The following is a 17,787-nucleotide window of genomic DNA, read 5'->3' as shown; positions in this document are numbered from 1 at the left end:
CTAAAGACCGCGGCCTACTGACCTGGGCGAGGAGCCGACTCATGACGACAACGAAAACAAAAACTCGGCCAAGACTCGAGTCAGGTGACAACTCGAAGATTAATGTCCTCATTTTATTGGATGGATGGAAGCCACATGGTCCACGCTGAACAAAGAAACCGGTATTTTGAAGGCTCTGAACTACATTTCGTTGTAGGATTGGACAGGCCTACATGATGGATATTTGAGAGGTATTGGAGGACACAACCAGAATCAAGCCAGAAGCACTCATTCATTTCGTATCATTCCAGATTTCCCTCTGCTTCCACTTAGACTGAAAGCATATCCGTGGTGTGAGGATCAGTATTTCATACTCTCATATTCATAAACTGTTGATCCTGAAGAGAGTTATTCCGAAGAAGTCCGCAATCGATACGGTACAAGTTCTCTCAGAGGTTTGATCAGCGGCGACTGCCAGGTTGTCTCAGTCCGGAGGCAATCGGAGGTAAACGTTCTCTTCATCGGCCCTGTTTGTGTGCAGGTTCAGAGAAGCTATCATTAACCCCTGATTTCCTCCGGGTGACTAGATCCTTGAGGTCTTTGGTATTCCTGAACATAGTCTTCCTATGTTGGCGGGCGGGACGAGGCCGATCCCCTGATTCCGGAGGGTACATTCAGCGAAAGCACTTAAAGAGAGTAAGGAGACCTTTGGGACGAATCGAGACATCAGCAGCGTTTTCAACGCTTTCGGTCGCCTCAGCTTTCGGAGAAGCCTGGTGCTGCCTCGCCGTTGCCCGATAGTGGTTGCTTGTGGAGAAAAAACAGAAATGTGGAATTCTAGCGGCTTACGTGAACGTGTGTTGGTGTTGGTGTTGATACCAGGTGCTGGATTGGGAAGTTTAACCGTACAGCAAGTCATTCGAACCTGAAAATAGTTTCGCCGACTGATTTTGTGCACGTATGGATTTTACTTGGGAAGAATATCGGTGTCAGTCGCTTCGTTCGCGTGGTGACGAGAAGAGGATTGTTTTTTATCTGACATTGTTCAATCGTTGGAAAGGCTTGCGTTAGGACTTTTGTGCTAGTAAAACCAGGTTGGAGATCGAGAGAGAAAGCAGAGGATCCGACGCTTGCAGTTGTTGCTTGGCAATACAAGTATCGTTCTTGACTGTCGACGAACCTCGGGATTATTTGGCAGTGTTTAGTCTGTGGAGAGCTACACGCTGTGATAGCTTTTGTAGATTTCATCTACGGATTTCTGGTCACGGAAGACATTGCATCAGTAACATAAGCTGTCTTAACGATTATCTTCCGAGTATAGTTGAGCTACCGCTGGAGCGTTCATCTAGCTACGGTTTTCTGGTTGGACGGTTCAGTTAGAACTGATGGTGAGGTAATATAGCATTGGGATCAGTATTCATAGGGGGCCTATATATTTCTAAGAGACTGGCAGGTGAGACTGGATCACTGGTTACAGCAATACGTGTGTACGGCACCTTTTGCTGAGAGGATTGTTTCATTACAGCTTCTGGCTTGAAGGTGGTTGCTTTCTCGCGCCAGAAAGCGCTAATTGGTAGAAAAACATATTCTATCATTTAACGCGCCGCTAGGGAGTTACCTTGGCACTACTGACTTGATTCTTTGCCACGAACATTTGCATCATATAGTGTAACCTGGTGGCTAGCAGTACTTTTCAAAGACCTTGCCTTTACGATACCCAATGATACATAAGCGAGTTGCTTTCTCTAAGATGAGAGTTGGAAGTCTTTGAATTTCTTTTTGTATTGAACGGTTGACGAACGTAATTGGAATACAATACTCTTTCCCTCTATTTTCATAGAAATCGAACGCTGACGGAATTCGATCATTGCCGAGTATTAAGAAGTGGAACACGTTCAATTATTCTTTGGAATGTTTTGGGGATACTAATTAAGTCTCAGGTGAGTATATCTATAACATTTCTCCGACTTAACCCTTAGGGTCTGATGTCTTTAATGGGGGCCTTTTGCAAAATCATACGATTGGCAGGTTCTGACGATTTAGAATGTGCAAGGTCTGTGCACGGCGGTGTGAAAGGAATCTGTCACGCGCGCTGAAAAAGGTGCTTCTTTCATCATCATCAACATCATCGTCGTCGCCGTCGTCGTCATCGTTATCATCATCACCATCATCATCATCATCATCATGCAGGTCTGTGACCGTTTTCTGTTATTTCACCGCACAACTCAGAAAATACAGAGTGCGCGCGAGGTGGTAATGATTTTTACGTTTTGGTAGAAAGGCTTAGATTCTTCTAATAGGCTACTTCTTATCATTCTTGTCTCAGTCCTCAAATTGTATTCATATACCATTCATTTCCTCAAATAAAGAGTGCTCAAAGATAGTGGGACTATCACCCGACCATCGATCCAAACCAACCTTGAAACTGTTAAGATTCGGTACTCAAGCGACATTCTGCTGGACTCATTTTCTCGCAATAAAAACATATCCGATACCCGCATTTACTCAGAAATAAGCTACTTCAATTGCATGTTTGCTGAATTTTTTCTTCATCCAAGCACACTGGGTCCATGTGTTTCGTGTGCGTTTCAGCGTAGCGTCACATGGATTATTTTACAATTCTTATCACAACGAATACCCAGTATGTTGCTTGTCAAAAGCGACGGCAACTTCTTTCGTCAACGATCGTTTTCAATTACTTGCCGGCGGCCTAGATCTGCAGCGCTTGCACCTGTATGCAACACGGCCAGTGTGATGTCGATAGCAGGTTCCTTGGTTACAAAGACAGTCCTTCAAGTTGTTGGTCAAGTCAAAACTACAGTCACCTAAGTGAGAAATGTTGGCAACATCCTGATACTTTTTCGCCTAAATACGCGACAAACACCTTGAATATGGATAAGACCATAGGAACCACCATTTTGGCTAGAACAGGAAATCATAACGCAAGTATACAGAACTCTTTTTAAAAAAGAAGTTGATGCCAATTTCTAGGGCGGGAATCTGTTCTCTGCTTACAGTCTACGAATACTGTTTACTCCAAGCTGGTCGGTTGCATGCACTCTCCTCTCTAAACAAACGTCGATAACTAATGATTTATCAGCTGTGAGTAAAATGTATAGCTTTTGTAAGCAATTCACATGCATTTTGCATCACGCTATGCGTTAAAGGGGCAACTTGGGCATGCGATATGTTGGTTTTACAAAAATGGCTTCCAGCGGGACCGTGACTTCTCGAAACAGGATAATTGCAAATCATTCAACTGCAGTAAACAATGCACGAGAACGGGATGTATCCATATGCCTGCCTGAAATTCACAGGCCTCGTAACGCTGGCTGAAATCAGTATTACAGATCTGCATTGATGTGAGTGCTACTGCAAGGGGCGGCGCATGGTGGTAGGGAGGGGAATCATCCTCCTGACCAGGTGAATCCCATGCCCAAGTGGTCCCTTTAGTGAATGACACTCGACCCGTTTTACTAAATATGCCTTCTGCATCAGGTTGTCCGATAATGGGTAATCAGTTTTGTAAATTGTGCTTCAAGCTTAGCTCAATTAGACATTGTCATCTTGCCTCACAACCCCATGTCGTAATGTCGTCTTCCTCTGCCTGCCTGCTGGCAAGCAATTACCAAGACAATCATTACCTGAATAATGCATTAACCAGATGACATGAGGGTTTAATGTTGCTAAGAGATGCCGTGTCGTATCTCCCATAAGGTATCTCTTGGCTATGGCTTCGAAGGTAAACAAGAAGTCATATTCTTCGCTCTGCGTATCGTTTGAGTTCATTAGCAAGAGTGCTGTCAAAATCATTTGGTGACCGCAGTCGGGGACATAAAATACGACAAGTTTTGATGGAATAATTAGTGTCGATGGTAGTGTTTCCTCGTTACAGCCGATAAGTCACAGTCAGACACGGTCCCCGTTTAACAAGTTGTCGCCAATTCGGGCGCTGCCATTGACACGTGGCGGCATGTACATGTACAGCATTTTACGCAGTGCGGTATCTTGTTAAATCTTCATTTGACCATGTGACAGAAAGTATTTGGAATTCGTCGCTGAAATCAACAAAGACAGATGTGCTCTTTTTGGGGCGAACCTATTTTGATAAAAACTCGTAAATCTCGCGACGGTGGACGTGATTGGGCATGAGAGGGGAAGTTGATTCTGCAGGTGTGAAGGGCGTTACTCCCTGAACTGGCGACAACTCGCAAAACGGGGATTCAAGCCTGACTGAGCAGCTCAACCTGTTGAATGATGACCTGTCGTAATGATGTATTTTCTCTTGCGATATATCATCATCCTGTTCACTAGCGATGCTGATTGCTTTTGATCAGCTGGCGATCGGAATAATGAACATCAAAGAATGCAGCAGGCGTGATGTGGAATATCGGATGAAAAAATTGATCGTTTCATTCGGTGCTCGGGGTCTTTTGTGTCATGAAGCTTTGCTTATCTGTTTCTTGGCGGCCAGTTCTGCGACATCTTAAGCCAATGCTCGGCCATATTGTCTTCAAACTAAGCCCGCGCACACATACACCTAAATTCCCATTGTTCTTAGGTTTTGTCAATGGTTATCCGGGTGAATGGAAGCCGGGTGAATACCGAAACCAAATCGGCTCGGACACGTTACAACAACCCCAGACCATAATCACCGAACTCAACACGCCAGTCAGACGTGTCAGATTCCCATCCGCATCCTAAGACCTCGGTTACGCCGCATTAGTATCTTTGCTACCAACACCATTGTCATGAGGCTGTTACCATGGCAACTAGAAATTTTCTAAGAACGTTTAAGGATGCTATTTGAGGGTGGTTGGGCTAACTATAGATGTGAAAACCATATTTAGAGCGTGCCCTTGGGTCGTTTATAAGACGGCGGATCGAAGAAACTTGGATCTTGAGATGGTATTGGAAGAATTGCCGTTTGGTAATAAACAATGCCCTAGAACGGGGTGTAGCCTTAGAGGTCAGCCTCAGTGTGATGTTACATGTGGCATCACCTAGTGGAGACCAGGGTATCAGTCTCCTGGCCAGCTAAATCCCACGCCCATATTGTCCCTTTAAGGACTGACCGACTCAGACATGCGCGATCTGGGTCGCTCAGATTTGTACTCTACTGGTGAGTAAATCATGCCCACAACTCAAGAATACTTTTTTCTCCTCTCAAAACAAATAATGTTATCTTTAGCGTATTGACTTCTTTGCTTCAGTAAACATATTCTGTATCAGCTTGCCTGGAAACAAAGAATGCATGAAAAAGGTTTACTTTCGTGAAAGGTTTACGCATGCATTGAGTGACTGGTGGGCATGTTCGCAGAACCCGTGGCTCTAAGTAAATGAGAAAAAAAGATGAATCTTTCCCATGTATCTTTCCCGCTACTTTCATCTTTGACTCCAGTTTTTAGCCTGTACCTTTCAACGAGATTATGTTTTAACCCCTCACGTCAAAAGAATTCAGGCCGGTGGTTACGGTCACCAAATGAGAACCACTGCTGGGGAGTGTTAGGAAAATCTGAATCACGTTTAGATGAGCGCTGGTTGTGTTTCAAAAAGTATACACAAAGTATCATAATTCCTGCAGAGGTAAGGTTACCTCTCACGTATCCTACGTTCGGAAGTTTAGGAAATCGTAGAAATTTACGATCAAGTTATTTACCTTGTTCACATACCCCGCAGTGGAGGCATGCGGCTAATAAATAGGTTGCATTTTGATGTATGTTGGAGTTGAACAAACGTCATATCAACAAGCATAGAGCGGTGCGTGTCTGGAGCTACGGTGATGTTGGATAGTTTGTATAAGCGGGTAGTCTTTCGTCTTGCATATCCTTCATTCGAAAATCCGTCTCGATTCCTAGAGAATCGACGTGTGTTAGAAGCTTTTCCTTCGAACGATAGTCGCCTTGTAGGTAAGCTCGAAATACAGTCCTTGTTAAAGGGACAACTTGGGCGTGGGACTTACCTGACCAGGAGGATAATGTCCCTGCTTGACACCATGCGCCGCCACCTGTTGTATGACAATCATGCCGTTCTCTGATAACGATTATCACCAGTGTTGGAAGGCAGTTTTTGGCATATGGCTTGCGAATTTCAGGCAGGCCTTATGTTACACCCCGTTCTAGTGCATTGTTTATGGCTCAAAGAGTTTTCATTAATTCTGTTTGGAGAAGTCGCGGTCCTGCTGGAAGCCGTTTTTGTACAAAAACCAACATATGCCCAAGTTGGCCCTTTAAAAAAATACCCTGACCTTGACTGTGAAGGTTTTTATCCCAACGAAAAGCATGGTTCGAGCCATTTCTTTAACCTTGTCAATTGCCTCGCGCAGCCTGCCGGTAGATCTTCAATAATTGATTGGGTATAGTTATTTCAAGCGTGAGATTAATTTCATGTTTTGCGTAAATTCTTCTTCGATCCAACTTGCAATTCATTGGGAAGATTCTTATCTTGAAAATGAGCGAGGAGTATAAAATAATACGTTGGTACCATTAGCCAGGAGGTATTTTATTGCTTGAAAACGAGCGTGACGTTCAAAATGATGGGTATCTTTAGCAATTAGGCTATTTCATTTATGACTTAAACTAGCGTGACATTCTGATGAAATGATGGGTATTCGTGACTTTATAACTGAAACATATCTCTAAGCTGGTGTGCCCTTACAATCTCGAAGCATCAGCAAATTTATCTTGTCGGAAAAAAGATGTTTCGGGCTCCGAGACGTTAGCCAGATCAGAGAAAACCACCCACGGTAGCCTTCTAGTCCGCCTCTTCTTTTAAAATCCACATCAATAGGTCTGGATCGGTGTTTCTTTGGGGAAGACGCCGCAACTGGTATATTTGAACATTCAAGTACCACTCTTTGTATGCGCATGCGGTTAGCCGTTCATTGAGAATGTTTGAGGTCAAAGTAGCCTTCAAAGACAGCCACCTTCCCTCAAGGTTATGTTGTTAAACCAGAAAACGTGGCGTAGCATGCTTCGAGAGAATTAACAACCAGACACACAGAACAAAATCGTTTCAGCAGTTTCGGCATCCCAGGTCGATGAACTGAACTCCCAGAGATTTAACATGCTAGACGGAAGAATAACCAAATTATTCCGCGCTTTTCGTTGTGAGAATGTTAATAACTAATTCCAGGGGAGGATTGAAGCCTAAAGTCTTGTATTTCCCCATCTTTCGCGGTGGGTTGCCTATGTATCGGGTACAAGCAACAAATGTGATCGGCTGAGTGGAAACCGAATGAAATTGAACACATTGGAAATGCCTCATTTTAACTTAGCGTTGGTATCTTGGTATGATTCAAAAACCTTGGTGGCCAAAGTTGTCCTCTTAAAGGTCACCCTCACATATCAAGTCAATGCATTCGGTACATACGTTCTAGGGGGAGACCCTGTACGCAAGAGAAAGATGTGTTGTGGTGAGAAACATCAGAAGCCGGGTGTTCTGACCCCACTGTTGAAAGTCGCCCCATGTGACGGTACTGCATTTGGTGAATACCGTAGTTTAGGTACCACTAGTTCTATCGCACACTCGCGTCGGTATTCAAACCATGCGAAACATATTGACATTGCTAGTAAATATATGAAAATTGCAGTCAGATGTCTGTGCTAGATTCATCTGTATTGATCGCTGGAGTAAAAGTATTCAGTTTACTAGCGTTATATGTGGTCGTGAGTAGCATTGCTACGTTAGCTCGGTTGTTAGCCTGGTTAGCATGTATGTAGCTTCTAAGCTACAGAGAGTGGGCTCTGCTAATAAGCTAGGGAGTGATGGTGGCAGACAGTACTGGCAGAAGCCATATGTTTGTGTCGAGCGGTTTTTCCATTGTTAACTCATCCTGAGATTCAGGGTTCTTCACTCCTACGTCATGTATACTGACCCTGAGAAGAAGCAGTAAATCCACTGCGAAGAGTGACTGTTTCCGCCGATTCTATGTTTTCGCGCGTACCTGTGATGACCACCGCGAACGAATGCTTATTGTCGAATGCAATCGCTATAGTAGCAGCGACTTAAATCACTCGTTTGCTGGCCGACCTAGCACATCATGCAATTCAATGCATGCTGAGTGTCGCCAATAACTTACAAATCTCTCCAACCATGGATGGACGTTGATGTTTTTATGCTATCAAGTGCGAACAGTTGCTACGATAAACGAGCAATGAAATTAATGAAACGATCAGAGGCAGGGATGAAAGTATATTCGGCGCGAGTTGTACAGTTGATGAGCTTCGTGGTTTGAGGATAGAACAGAGTCAGGTAGGATATTGTATTTCAAGCAAGGAATGGTATACATTCATCGGGTACGAGAGTTTTCGTTTATTTCGTATTCTGTTGCACAAGATGGAATGGGCTGCTAATGTAGGTTACTTTCCTCCTTCACTCGCAGTTATAAGTATTCAGGCCGAGCCAGTCTTTAAAGAAAGACCGTTCGCACCTCGGCTTAAATCCCCCTTCTTCTCAGAACTGTCTCATCAAAGTGTTATCGGTGAAAATCTTGACAACATCGACCCCCATGGACAGCTTTCCTGGGTGGGTAGGCTCAAATCGCCAAGGGCAAATACACTTAATGTGGTTCACCTCGGTCTGTGTCGTCAGATGCGAAGGGAAAATAGGCCTTACGGGTCGTACAACGCCGTTTGACGAGAGTCGCTTACGCGCAGGACTCCATGACGAAACACACCTTTCGTTCATCTTCGTTCCTCTTCCTTCAACGTTCGTAGGGTTGTAGAACCTTGCTTGCTCTACCCTACAGGCTATTCTATCCGTCTCTGATTTTAGGTCTGTCGGGCAAAATGGTACCGCGCCTCTGGGGGAATTCTTCCATCAACACACGATCGTATCAATGTCTTGGTTATCGAATCAATACTTATTGAGTTAGCGGTCCGGGAAGGATTCCCAAATGGCGAGTTGTCGCCAATACGAGCCTGTTTGCCTTGACACCGACGGATCCGCCTATCGCCTTGTTTGGGGACCCGTATCGCACTATCGCTACAACCCTTGTCATTTCTGACTGAAATAGGATGGGTGAAATTATAGCAATTAGTGTTGGGAATGGCTCGATATCATCCGTTCAGTTAATAACGACCACGGAATTGGCGAGAGCGTTGTATTTTTCACTTTCATTCTGTGGCTAATTGGTGATCATTGTAAATACTGTATGGCAAACTCATGCGACTTCCGTATAATTTCGACGTACTCAGTGTGAGTGGATGTCGTGACGTTGGCATTGGCGTTGCGTAACCTCTCTTTTATAGCTTCGAGTTCGAAGACAATGAAGAGGTTGAAATGTATATTTGCAGCTCCTGGCTTGGTTTGTCATCTTCGATAACAAAGACAAGCAATCTCTCAGTTCGCATTTGTTACGTCAACCTACTACGAAAATCATTCAAAACTCAACAATGGTGTTGCTGCAGCTTATGTTGGGTGACTCCTATCATGGATCTAATTTGATTACGAAAAACATCGATCATGTCACCAGATGTTTCGTGATGCCATTTGCCTGTCCCGAGCCGCATTTTCTGATTACCAAATGTCACCAACGCCGCAGTTGTCGTTGCTAGGGAGATTAATTGTTGCTTTGCCATGTAATGACCTTGGTTAGGCGGTCCGGATGGCGCGGTAATTTACCCTATTCCCAATGGCCTTGATCATGCGCCTCAGTTAGTATTACTCTTTATCCGATTTACGTCTGTGTATCTGAGAGTTTTTTATCGAATATCTCCTGGGGTCATCTCGCGAGAACAACATGAAGTGGGAACGGATTCACAATGGATATCGTCTGCCTGGAATAACATCATACAAATGATATCGGAAAATCCACGTAAATAATTCTTGTGATGTTTGGTGCTGCCGGGAATCTCAGAATTCTCCGTCTACGACCGACTTTCTGCAGTGTACACAGTGTTACCATACTGGATTTTATATCACAATGTATCTTAAATTTTAACTTCTATTTCGTATATACATTTGGTTCCGTATTCCGTTGTCGGGCCAAATCGCCATGTTGGATTTCAACCTTTTTCCAGCCGTCCTATTCTAGCTCGTCGCCATATTTAATTTCGTATTCGTTGTTGGGCCAAATCGCCATGTTGGATTTCAACCTTTTTCCAGCCGTCCTATTCTAGCTCGTCGCCATATTTAATTTCGTATTCGTTGTTGGGCCAAATCGCCATGTTGGATTTCAACCTTTTTCCAGCCGTCCTATTCTAGCTCGTCGCCATATTTGATTTCGTATTCATTGTCGGGCCAAATCGCCATGTTGGATTTCAACGTTTTTGCAGTCGCCATACTGGATTTCAACGTCTCATTGTGTTTTGCTCCCGTCTTGTTATGTCGCCATATTGGATTTGAACATTGTCTGCCTTTAATTTTGGCGGTGGACAGTGTCCAACTCTACTCAGCGGTACAGACTTAGATCCAAAATCTCTCCTATTTTGTACTGAAACACGTAAACAAATCATTCTCGTATTGATCAGAAAAACTGTCTGCATCCAAATTGACTAGAGAACCATCTTTTTTTGTCCAGCTTCTTATCATTACCGGCCGCCCCAACAAGTCCGTCATTTATCAATACCCTCGACGTCATTGGCGGGAGATGCCACGGCCATGTCAGTTAGTTCATCATTTGATCATTCTTGTGAGATGTGGCAATGTTGGTGAGATCAATTTGGCTGAACGTCTTATTGGCTTCAGCCTGGGGTCGACACGAGGTTGGAGGCCACGGTCAATCAACCACCTCTGCCAATGATTAAGCTGCTAAACAGGACAGTATAAATGCAATGTAATATCGCAGTCTGCACACGAGGTTTATTGTCGAGGTTGGTTTGCTGTTGATGTTTATCGGCGAAAACTTCAACACTAAAATGAAATACGAGGATGAAAATCATTGAGGCAGTAAAGCATGCACCTGGCCAAAAGTGAACTGCCACTCCAGACCAACTTTTTACGGAAAACTTCGTACTGAGATTTTCTGAAATAATATCCACATATCTTGTCTCCGTTTATTTTGCCAAAACCAGCAAATTCGACCATTGTTTTTTTACCTGAGCGGGGATTGATTTCCAAAGGCTGTGTTAGTTCGGAATGTGCGCAACATCCTTTGAGTAAGATGACATCCCGTTTGTCTCCATTACCCAGAATGCTCACAAACAAAAGAACAACAATAGCTCCCACAACAGCATCCTTCCTGTGCCTGCAGTGCGGCAGAAATTACGCCAACGAATTATCGGAAAATGTCAGAAATTCCTGAACAAAAAATACATCGATGAACGTTTTTCCCAGGTCCAGGGCCGTATTGCGGAAGGGAGTGCAGTGGGCAGCCGTGGCGTTATTTCTGAGGATGATCTTGGCCACATTTTCTCACGTGGCCCAAGCGTGTTCTCGCCGCCTATTGATCAACCGCGGGTGATGGCGAGTCGACGGCAGTCACCCGTGTTGTACAAACGCGTTAGCCGATATCTGGTAGTTGGCTGCAGTTGGCATTGCCATCGCAAGATCTTCTTACAGCTTGATCTGAGCTCCCAAGTTCTCTTTGGCTATATTTTAAAAACCTTTCTCTTTTGTATTTTCAGCTTGACCGATGATAGAAAGAATCACCATGACCTACGAACTCCCAAACACGAGATTCCGCTGCAACCTCAGCGTGGATTTCTTCCGATCTTTCGAACTGGGACCACCGGATATAAAAGGTCCAGAAGCGGTTCCAGTACAAACTCTGGATTATCTTCATATAGCCGTTATCATGGGCGGATTAGGTCTTCTACAGCTACTAGGAGTGATACTCAACATTCTCGTTTTTATAGTCTTCTGTAAGGATAAGAAGAACCGTGGGTCTGTATCTCTGTTGCTACAGGTGGTCGCCATCTTTGATATTATTTACCTCATTAGCAACGCAGCGGGGACTACAGTCCCCGTTTTATGGCAGTTTCTGATTACGAGGAACGCACGAAGCTGTGACATCACACCCTATATGAAGATGCGATTGACCGACTATGGATTCTTTCAGGTCGGATTAAACGGAACACGTGACGTAGTGCGTTGGCTAATGATAGTTCTATCAGAGTATGCCCTAGTACCATATTGTTGCGCGTCACAAGCAGTGAAAAAAATGTACAACCGAATTTTCGCAATCATAGAAGTTTTCCTTGTGCTCGGTTTTGTTGCCGCCATTAACACTTTCGATTTCATCTGCGGAGAGGTGTGGTCAAGCGAACGGAACAGTTGTCAACACAACCTCCTCGGAGTACACTTCTTGGTGACGAGGTTCAATGTGTTTATCCCGTATGTTCTCGTGTTGTTTATGTACTGTACGTTAGCGCTGTTGATGTATGTCAAACGCGGTACAGCGACGGACCCGAGGCCTTGGCCATTCATGCTGCAAGTGCGCAGGGCCTTTGCAGCGCTGACATTATTCATCATCTGCGAAGCAGCCTCAACAATCCATTGGTTCTTTTATTGGGAAATAGTTTACATGGACCCAAAATTCTACCAATGGGCTCACTTTATTTCCGGATATACCATGTACTTCTTGTCGCATTTCTACTGCGCAATGAAATTCTTTTTGTACTTGTGTGTCGGTGATGACTTCCGGCGGATTCTGGGTAATATGTGTTGTGGTTCCAGATCCGGGGGCGACCTCAATGAGAATGACATGCACCCTGTTTTGGATTATGACAACACGCCGAAACATTTACGCCCTGACTGGGACCAGGAGTCGGAAGAAGAGGAATCGGGCGGCGAAGAGCACGCCATGAACGAACAGCACATGCACACAACTCGTTCCGCAGATAGCCAAAAGGTGGAGTTGTTACATGACGATCGGGAGGGCAACCATCGCGGTTTCGACCATGGCAACCAGATTACGAAAGTGTAGAATGTGGTTCCCTAGCAACCACATCCTGTGATGACAGTGGTTACTATAGCAACCTCAGCGGTATAGTAACCATGCTGTTACTATAATGTGTGGTACCAGTGATGATGTCGGGAATTCGATAATGAATTCAGGTAATGGCGATTAGAAAGGAGAATGTGAATAGTTGTAGGAGCAAATATGGTGACCAGCGAAACTAATGTCACTATACCAAAGTGCTATTTGTCGTATCCACAGCAACACACACAAAAATTAGACTCGAACTTTATACGTTGATATAGGAACAAAATACTGTACAAATTATTTTTATCCAAGGTCTTCTTGTTAAACGCTTTGTGTAACCATGGTAACGTGCTAAGTGTCTTGTTGTGATTAATATGTCTGATTTTTATGTCTTCGCCGCCACAGTTAGTATCTTATGTCATTTTGAAACACGTGTTTGATGTTCGAAATTTCTTTTTCTTCTATTGCTTATGAGTGTACTTAAGAGGACACTCATAAAACCAATAATATGGATGCTTTTGCCACTAGAGTGCTAGTCAAATACTTGTAGATTCATTAATTGCATATATGTTGATTTGCGTGCGGAAGGTGCTTCTTTAGCAGGCTATTGCAACCAGACCCAGGGCGTCTTCCAGGTGGTGACTGTCGGTTGTACGTCACGAACCTCGGCAAGAAAACCTCGTAGTCTGGTGTCCGTGATGACAGCTACTGTTGGCCATAGGTACTTCCTTCTTTGCTAGAACTTGAAATCCTGAAGCTATGAGAGCTCTTCCGAATCGAAGGAAATGTCAATTTCAAGGTTTGTTCGCTGTTTTACAGAGAACAGCCTCTTAAATTCTAACTTTATGAAGGAGTTCTAATGGTTTTACGATTTAGCCAAGTTGTATATGTTATAGCCAAATCGGTGATGCCTATGGTCAACCCTTATCTAAATTCTAGCACACTTTGGGTGCAATTCAGTGTTGTTTTCAATGTAATGTATCCTGTATTGCGCCACCTTTGGGCGGCAGCGGCTTTGGTATCCGCTTGAGTGGTACACAGTACTTCCAACAAGGTCTGTCACTAATGGTCTTCATCATCCCATCAGTGTATTAGTCTAATAAATAATACACTGCTGATACTATACATCATTAAACTGCACACATCGGCAACCATCGCTAGAAATGAAAAAATGCTCCTCTGACCGTTGCCGTTTACCAGTGGTGCAAATGACAAAAATCATGTAGTAGTACTGTTACCATGGCAACTTCCATTGAAGGCAGCTCCGCCGTGAATGGTGCCATTTGATATGATTTGTCCATTGTGAAGACGAGAGGTGAGTCTATTTGTCTCCCCTGACTGGAGATCGATTTTGATTACAGGTAATCATCCGCTTTGTTCTTTGAGTGTTCGACTGGGAGGAGCGGGAGCATTGAATGCGAGACAAGTTCTACATCCTTCACTTTTTCCCGATCCTCAGGTTGGGATGCTTGTATTTACTCGAAGAAATCGATGTCGATGGTGAGAACCTGAGCCGTGATGCCTGTACGGTATCCGGCATGGCACCAGTTAGAGCTAGTGGCTGTTGCTGATGAAGTCGAGACAGCTCCCAGTTTCGTCTTCCCCGAAACCGCTCCTGGGTCAAATGAAATATAAACACGCGCCGAGACGAGACATTATGAATATTATTGACCCATCTCAATATAGAGTTGATAATACCATGCAGCTTGGAGAAGACACGCTCATCGATTTTGATTAACATATAAGCATTTTGCAAATTGAAATTGATTTGAAAGTTGCGTGTTCTGAATTCATGGCAGTTTATCTCCATATATCGGTGGGGGGTTCGATGAAGATCCGAATTTCTTCTTCTTCATCTTCTACGTTCGCTTTTTGCGGTGATTCTTCTGAGAGTCGAACGCACGCTTTCCTCATTATAAGCCCGGTTCTCTCGCCACTATGCCACTGATCTGAGACGCGAACGAAATCATAAAACAGCTTGAAAAGGAGCGTTCATTATATATCGCGGCATGATTTCTGAGGAGACGATCATATCATATTTAATGGAAAAACCGCCAGGGAGTCAGTCAGTACAGGGAAGAAGCCTGACATACTAGCATTACATCTACTCGCCATAAGTCGATACAACGTGAAGTAAAACAGACAGGGGAGGTTGAGATATTGGATCCGCGCACTTTTGACATAAATATTCGTCTACATCTACGTCATTGTCTTCTGGTTGGTAAAACAAAAAAGCATTTGACCTAGTTTTGGTCGCAGCGGTTACGATGACGCGAGATCTCGCGCGGGTATAAAATTTGGAAGCAGTCAAAGGGAAGTTTTCATCACATTTCAATGTTTTATTTGCGCTGCTCTCTTAGAACAGAAATTGAAACCTTACTGTCGACATCTATCCGGTTACGTCGACTATTCAAAAGATGTTGCTGAGTACATCAGATCTATATACTACTATCTTCATCTATTATTTAAAAGACAACTGCGGACTTTGTTACCAGCATCGCAGCGCCATCTGTATGATTGTGCTTGTATTATTTTGTCCACGTGGCGCCACCAATGTTTGTAAAACGAACTGAAAAACCTTACGTCTGCACGTGCCAAGGTGTTTCCTTTCTGATGGAAATTTAAAGGTATTATGTAAGCCTATGATTTATACTCCGTTGCGTGTGTCCATTTCGTCGGCCATTCCGGAAATTTGGACAGTGTCTGCTCGTTGACGTCAACTGTACACTGATCAGTACCAGAAGCGCCATCTATTGGGTATTAATACCATTTAGCCAGTTGTCCGATTATTTCTCACGTGTCGATCAATTATATTTTGAAATCTATTAGAATAAAGAGAAGTTACAAAAAATAGCAATCGCTCTTTTTGTTTTCATTTCAAGACGCAACAAAAACTACCACCGTTCTCTTTTAACACACTTTCTACCAGACGAAAACCGTGCTTTAAGAGACGAAAAGCAAATTATTTCCATTTCGAGGTCAAGGTTACATCATGAATGTCACTCACGTGTCACAGCAAGCGCTGATTGCCTCATCGGTTATAAGAGTGCTAATAGTAACAATGTATTTTCTATATTTCTGAACTTAACCGCGGGGTCCCTAATGGATCAATCACCAATTTACGCACTAATTAGTCCCTGTCCTGGCTCTCTTGGGCTCATCCGCCGTTGCCATGGAAACTGGCGGCGTTGCCTTGGATACTGTTGTGAACACTTCCTTTGGATATCAATTCTTAGGCGTCGCTACGAATGGAGTGGTTGAAAGATCGCAGTTGAACTTGATGTAGAGACTGCCGTTTTCTACTTTAGTTTCGTAGACTTTTTGCTGCAAGGAGAAGTTGTGGTCATTAAAGGGGATCACTCACAGAACACAAGACATCATGAGCGTCCCTGCTATGCATGGCTACAGTACAGGCAGAACTACTAAATCTTTTAAATTTGATGTATTTTCAAGTACCTTAGCGGCCGTGTCCCCGCATGTAAAAAACAAAGTATTTAGCGGTAGGCCTACACAAACAACACTTTGATCAGCCAATCCGCGTAAATGTTTTACATTTTAAAAGCTTTTTAATGACCCTAATACATTGATGATACTTTATATATAAGATACAAAAGGGGCTTAGTCAGACCTATGATCCCCATGAACATTTTTAACGTGGACTTATGTTCTGGCCCCCGAGAGAATAGACCTTATACAGCCCGCCCTAAACTCCTAATCTATAAGGTATACATTTCCAACCGAAAGCTAGCGGCTACGGTCAGCCCGACTGCATGGCTGTTAGTGTTTTATAATCTAAAATTACCCCACTGTTGGCGTCTTTTCATGATAGCATGCATTACTTCCATTTCCCACCAATGCGCTCTGCCCGCTGGTGTTAAGCGAAAGTCCGCATCGGGAAACGTCCCAGCCTTGACTGTGCAGTTCAATCAGGGATGCCACGTTTTTTACAGGGCCAAATGGAACGTTTTCAGCTGTCAAAATGCCAGCTGACGTCACTGAAGCTATTAACCAATCAGACGCTTACCTTTAGGTCAGGTGCTAAAGTACTTTTCCCGTCTCGCAATGCGAACATATAGCCATGCCAGGGACATACCACGTGTGGATTGCCGCCGATGTTTTCGATATCCCCTTCATGGAGAGGCCCGCCTGGAAAAGACATGTAGATAGAGACGTTGAGAACAAGTAGGGCCTACTCGCGAAACAACATGGCTGCGATTGCGACCATCTGGAACATGAAAAAAGCCCGCCAGGAGTAGCACCATCAACCGGCACAATTTCTGTTAAAAATCGACATTGTTCCATTCGCTTTACACATGGCGAGACATGAATTGATAACAAACGATTTCATACCGACATCCCTTCGATAAGTGACATGTAGACAGGACTGAGAGCTGGTCATTTGATATCAACGATGTGTCAATGGAGAGCCGTGAAAGCGTCTCGCAGTAGTTATGACAACGTGACACTAGTGACATGTTTAGAATTTTATGAAAGTACTTGCCCATGTGTCCACATTTCGATTCCATCGCGTGAAACTTGCCGTTGAGATAGATGGTCATGATATCGTCATCCTCTCCAGATTGCGCATAAACATGTTGACATTTGCTCTTTTTGACCTCCGTCTCTTTTGCCACGCGCCTCCAGGTAAAGCTGACGTCTGCTCCCGTGTTGGCCATCTCGGTGTTTGAACGACTTCAGAATGATCGCCTGCACAGCGCTTTACTGCCATGCCATCTTACGACGAATTAAGGAACTACTTATACCATGGTCAGTTTGAATTTGCGTCATAGCCCTTTAATTTTCCCACAAATGTTAATTTATTTTGTCAGTAAAGTTCTTTTTCATCATGCCTTGTTGGTCATTTTGGGGTTTGAACGACGATGTGAAATACAAATGTTACCCAGAGCAGCGAGGTTCAGGTTGTTGCGCGTAGTGCCTTC

General features: G+C 43.9%; 1 protein-coding gene and 1 long non-coding RNA gene across 2 annotated transcripts; one reads left to right on the top strand and one right to left on the bottom strand.

Moving 5' to 3' along the window:
* Window positions 1-278: 278 nt before the first annotated feature.
* Window positions 279-15,700, top strand: LOC135498962 (uncharacterized). The gene is made up of 2 exons (XR_010449191.1): window positions 279-1,919; window positions 11,547-15,700. It is a non-coding gene; the product is annotated as an uncharacterized LOC135498962 (long non-coding RNA).
* Window positions 15,701-15,938: 238 nt separating this feature from the next.
* LOC135498960 (Rieske domain-containing protein-like) lies at window positions 15,939-17,523 on the bottom strand. Its single transcript, XM_064789535.1, has 3 exons — window positions 17,349-17,523; window positions 16,872-16,993; window positions 15,939-16,171 (listed from the first exon to the last, which is right to left on the bottom strand). The coding sequence occupies exons 1-3, from the start codon at window positions 17,521-17,523 to the stop codon at window positions 16,073-16,075; spliced, it is 396 nt and encodes a 131-aa protein (XP_064645605.1). The 3' UTR covers window positions 15,939-16,072.
* Window positions 17,524-17,787: the final 264 nt, after the last annotated feature.

Source organism: Lineus longissimus, chromosome 14, assembly GCF_910592395.1.
Source record: "Lineus longissimus chromosome 14, tnLinLong1.2, whole genome shotgun sequence".
Taxonomy (NCBI): Eukaryota; Metazoa; Nemertea; class Pilidiophora; order Heteronemertea; family Lineidae; genus Lineus; species Lineus longissimus.
The sequence above is the reverse complement of the archived record's forward strand: the minus strand, read 5'-3'. Positions and strand labels throughout refer to the sequence as shown.

Bases quoted from the DNA above. Each gene is read 5' to 3' on its own strand.
- LOC135498960 (XM_064789535.1), bottom strand. From the start codon at position 17,523: ATGGCCAACACGGGAGCAGACGTCAGCTTTACCTGGAGGCGCGTGGCA. The intron at 16,994-17,348 runs GCAAGTACTTTC...TGTCTTTTCCAG, and splicing joins ATCGAAATGTGGACACATGG to GCGGGCCTCTCCATGAAGGG. The intron at 16,172-16,871 runs GTAAGCGTCTGA...TTCTCCTTGCAG, and splicing joins CTTTAGCACCTGACCTAAAG to CAAAAAGTCTACGAAACTAA.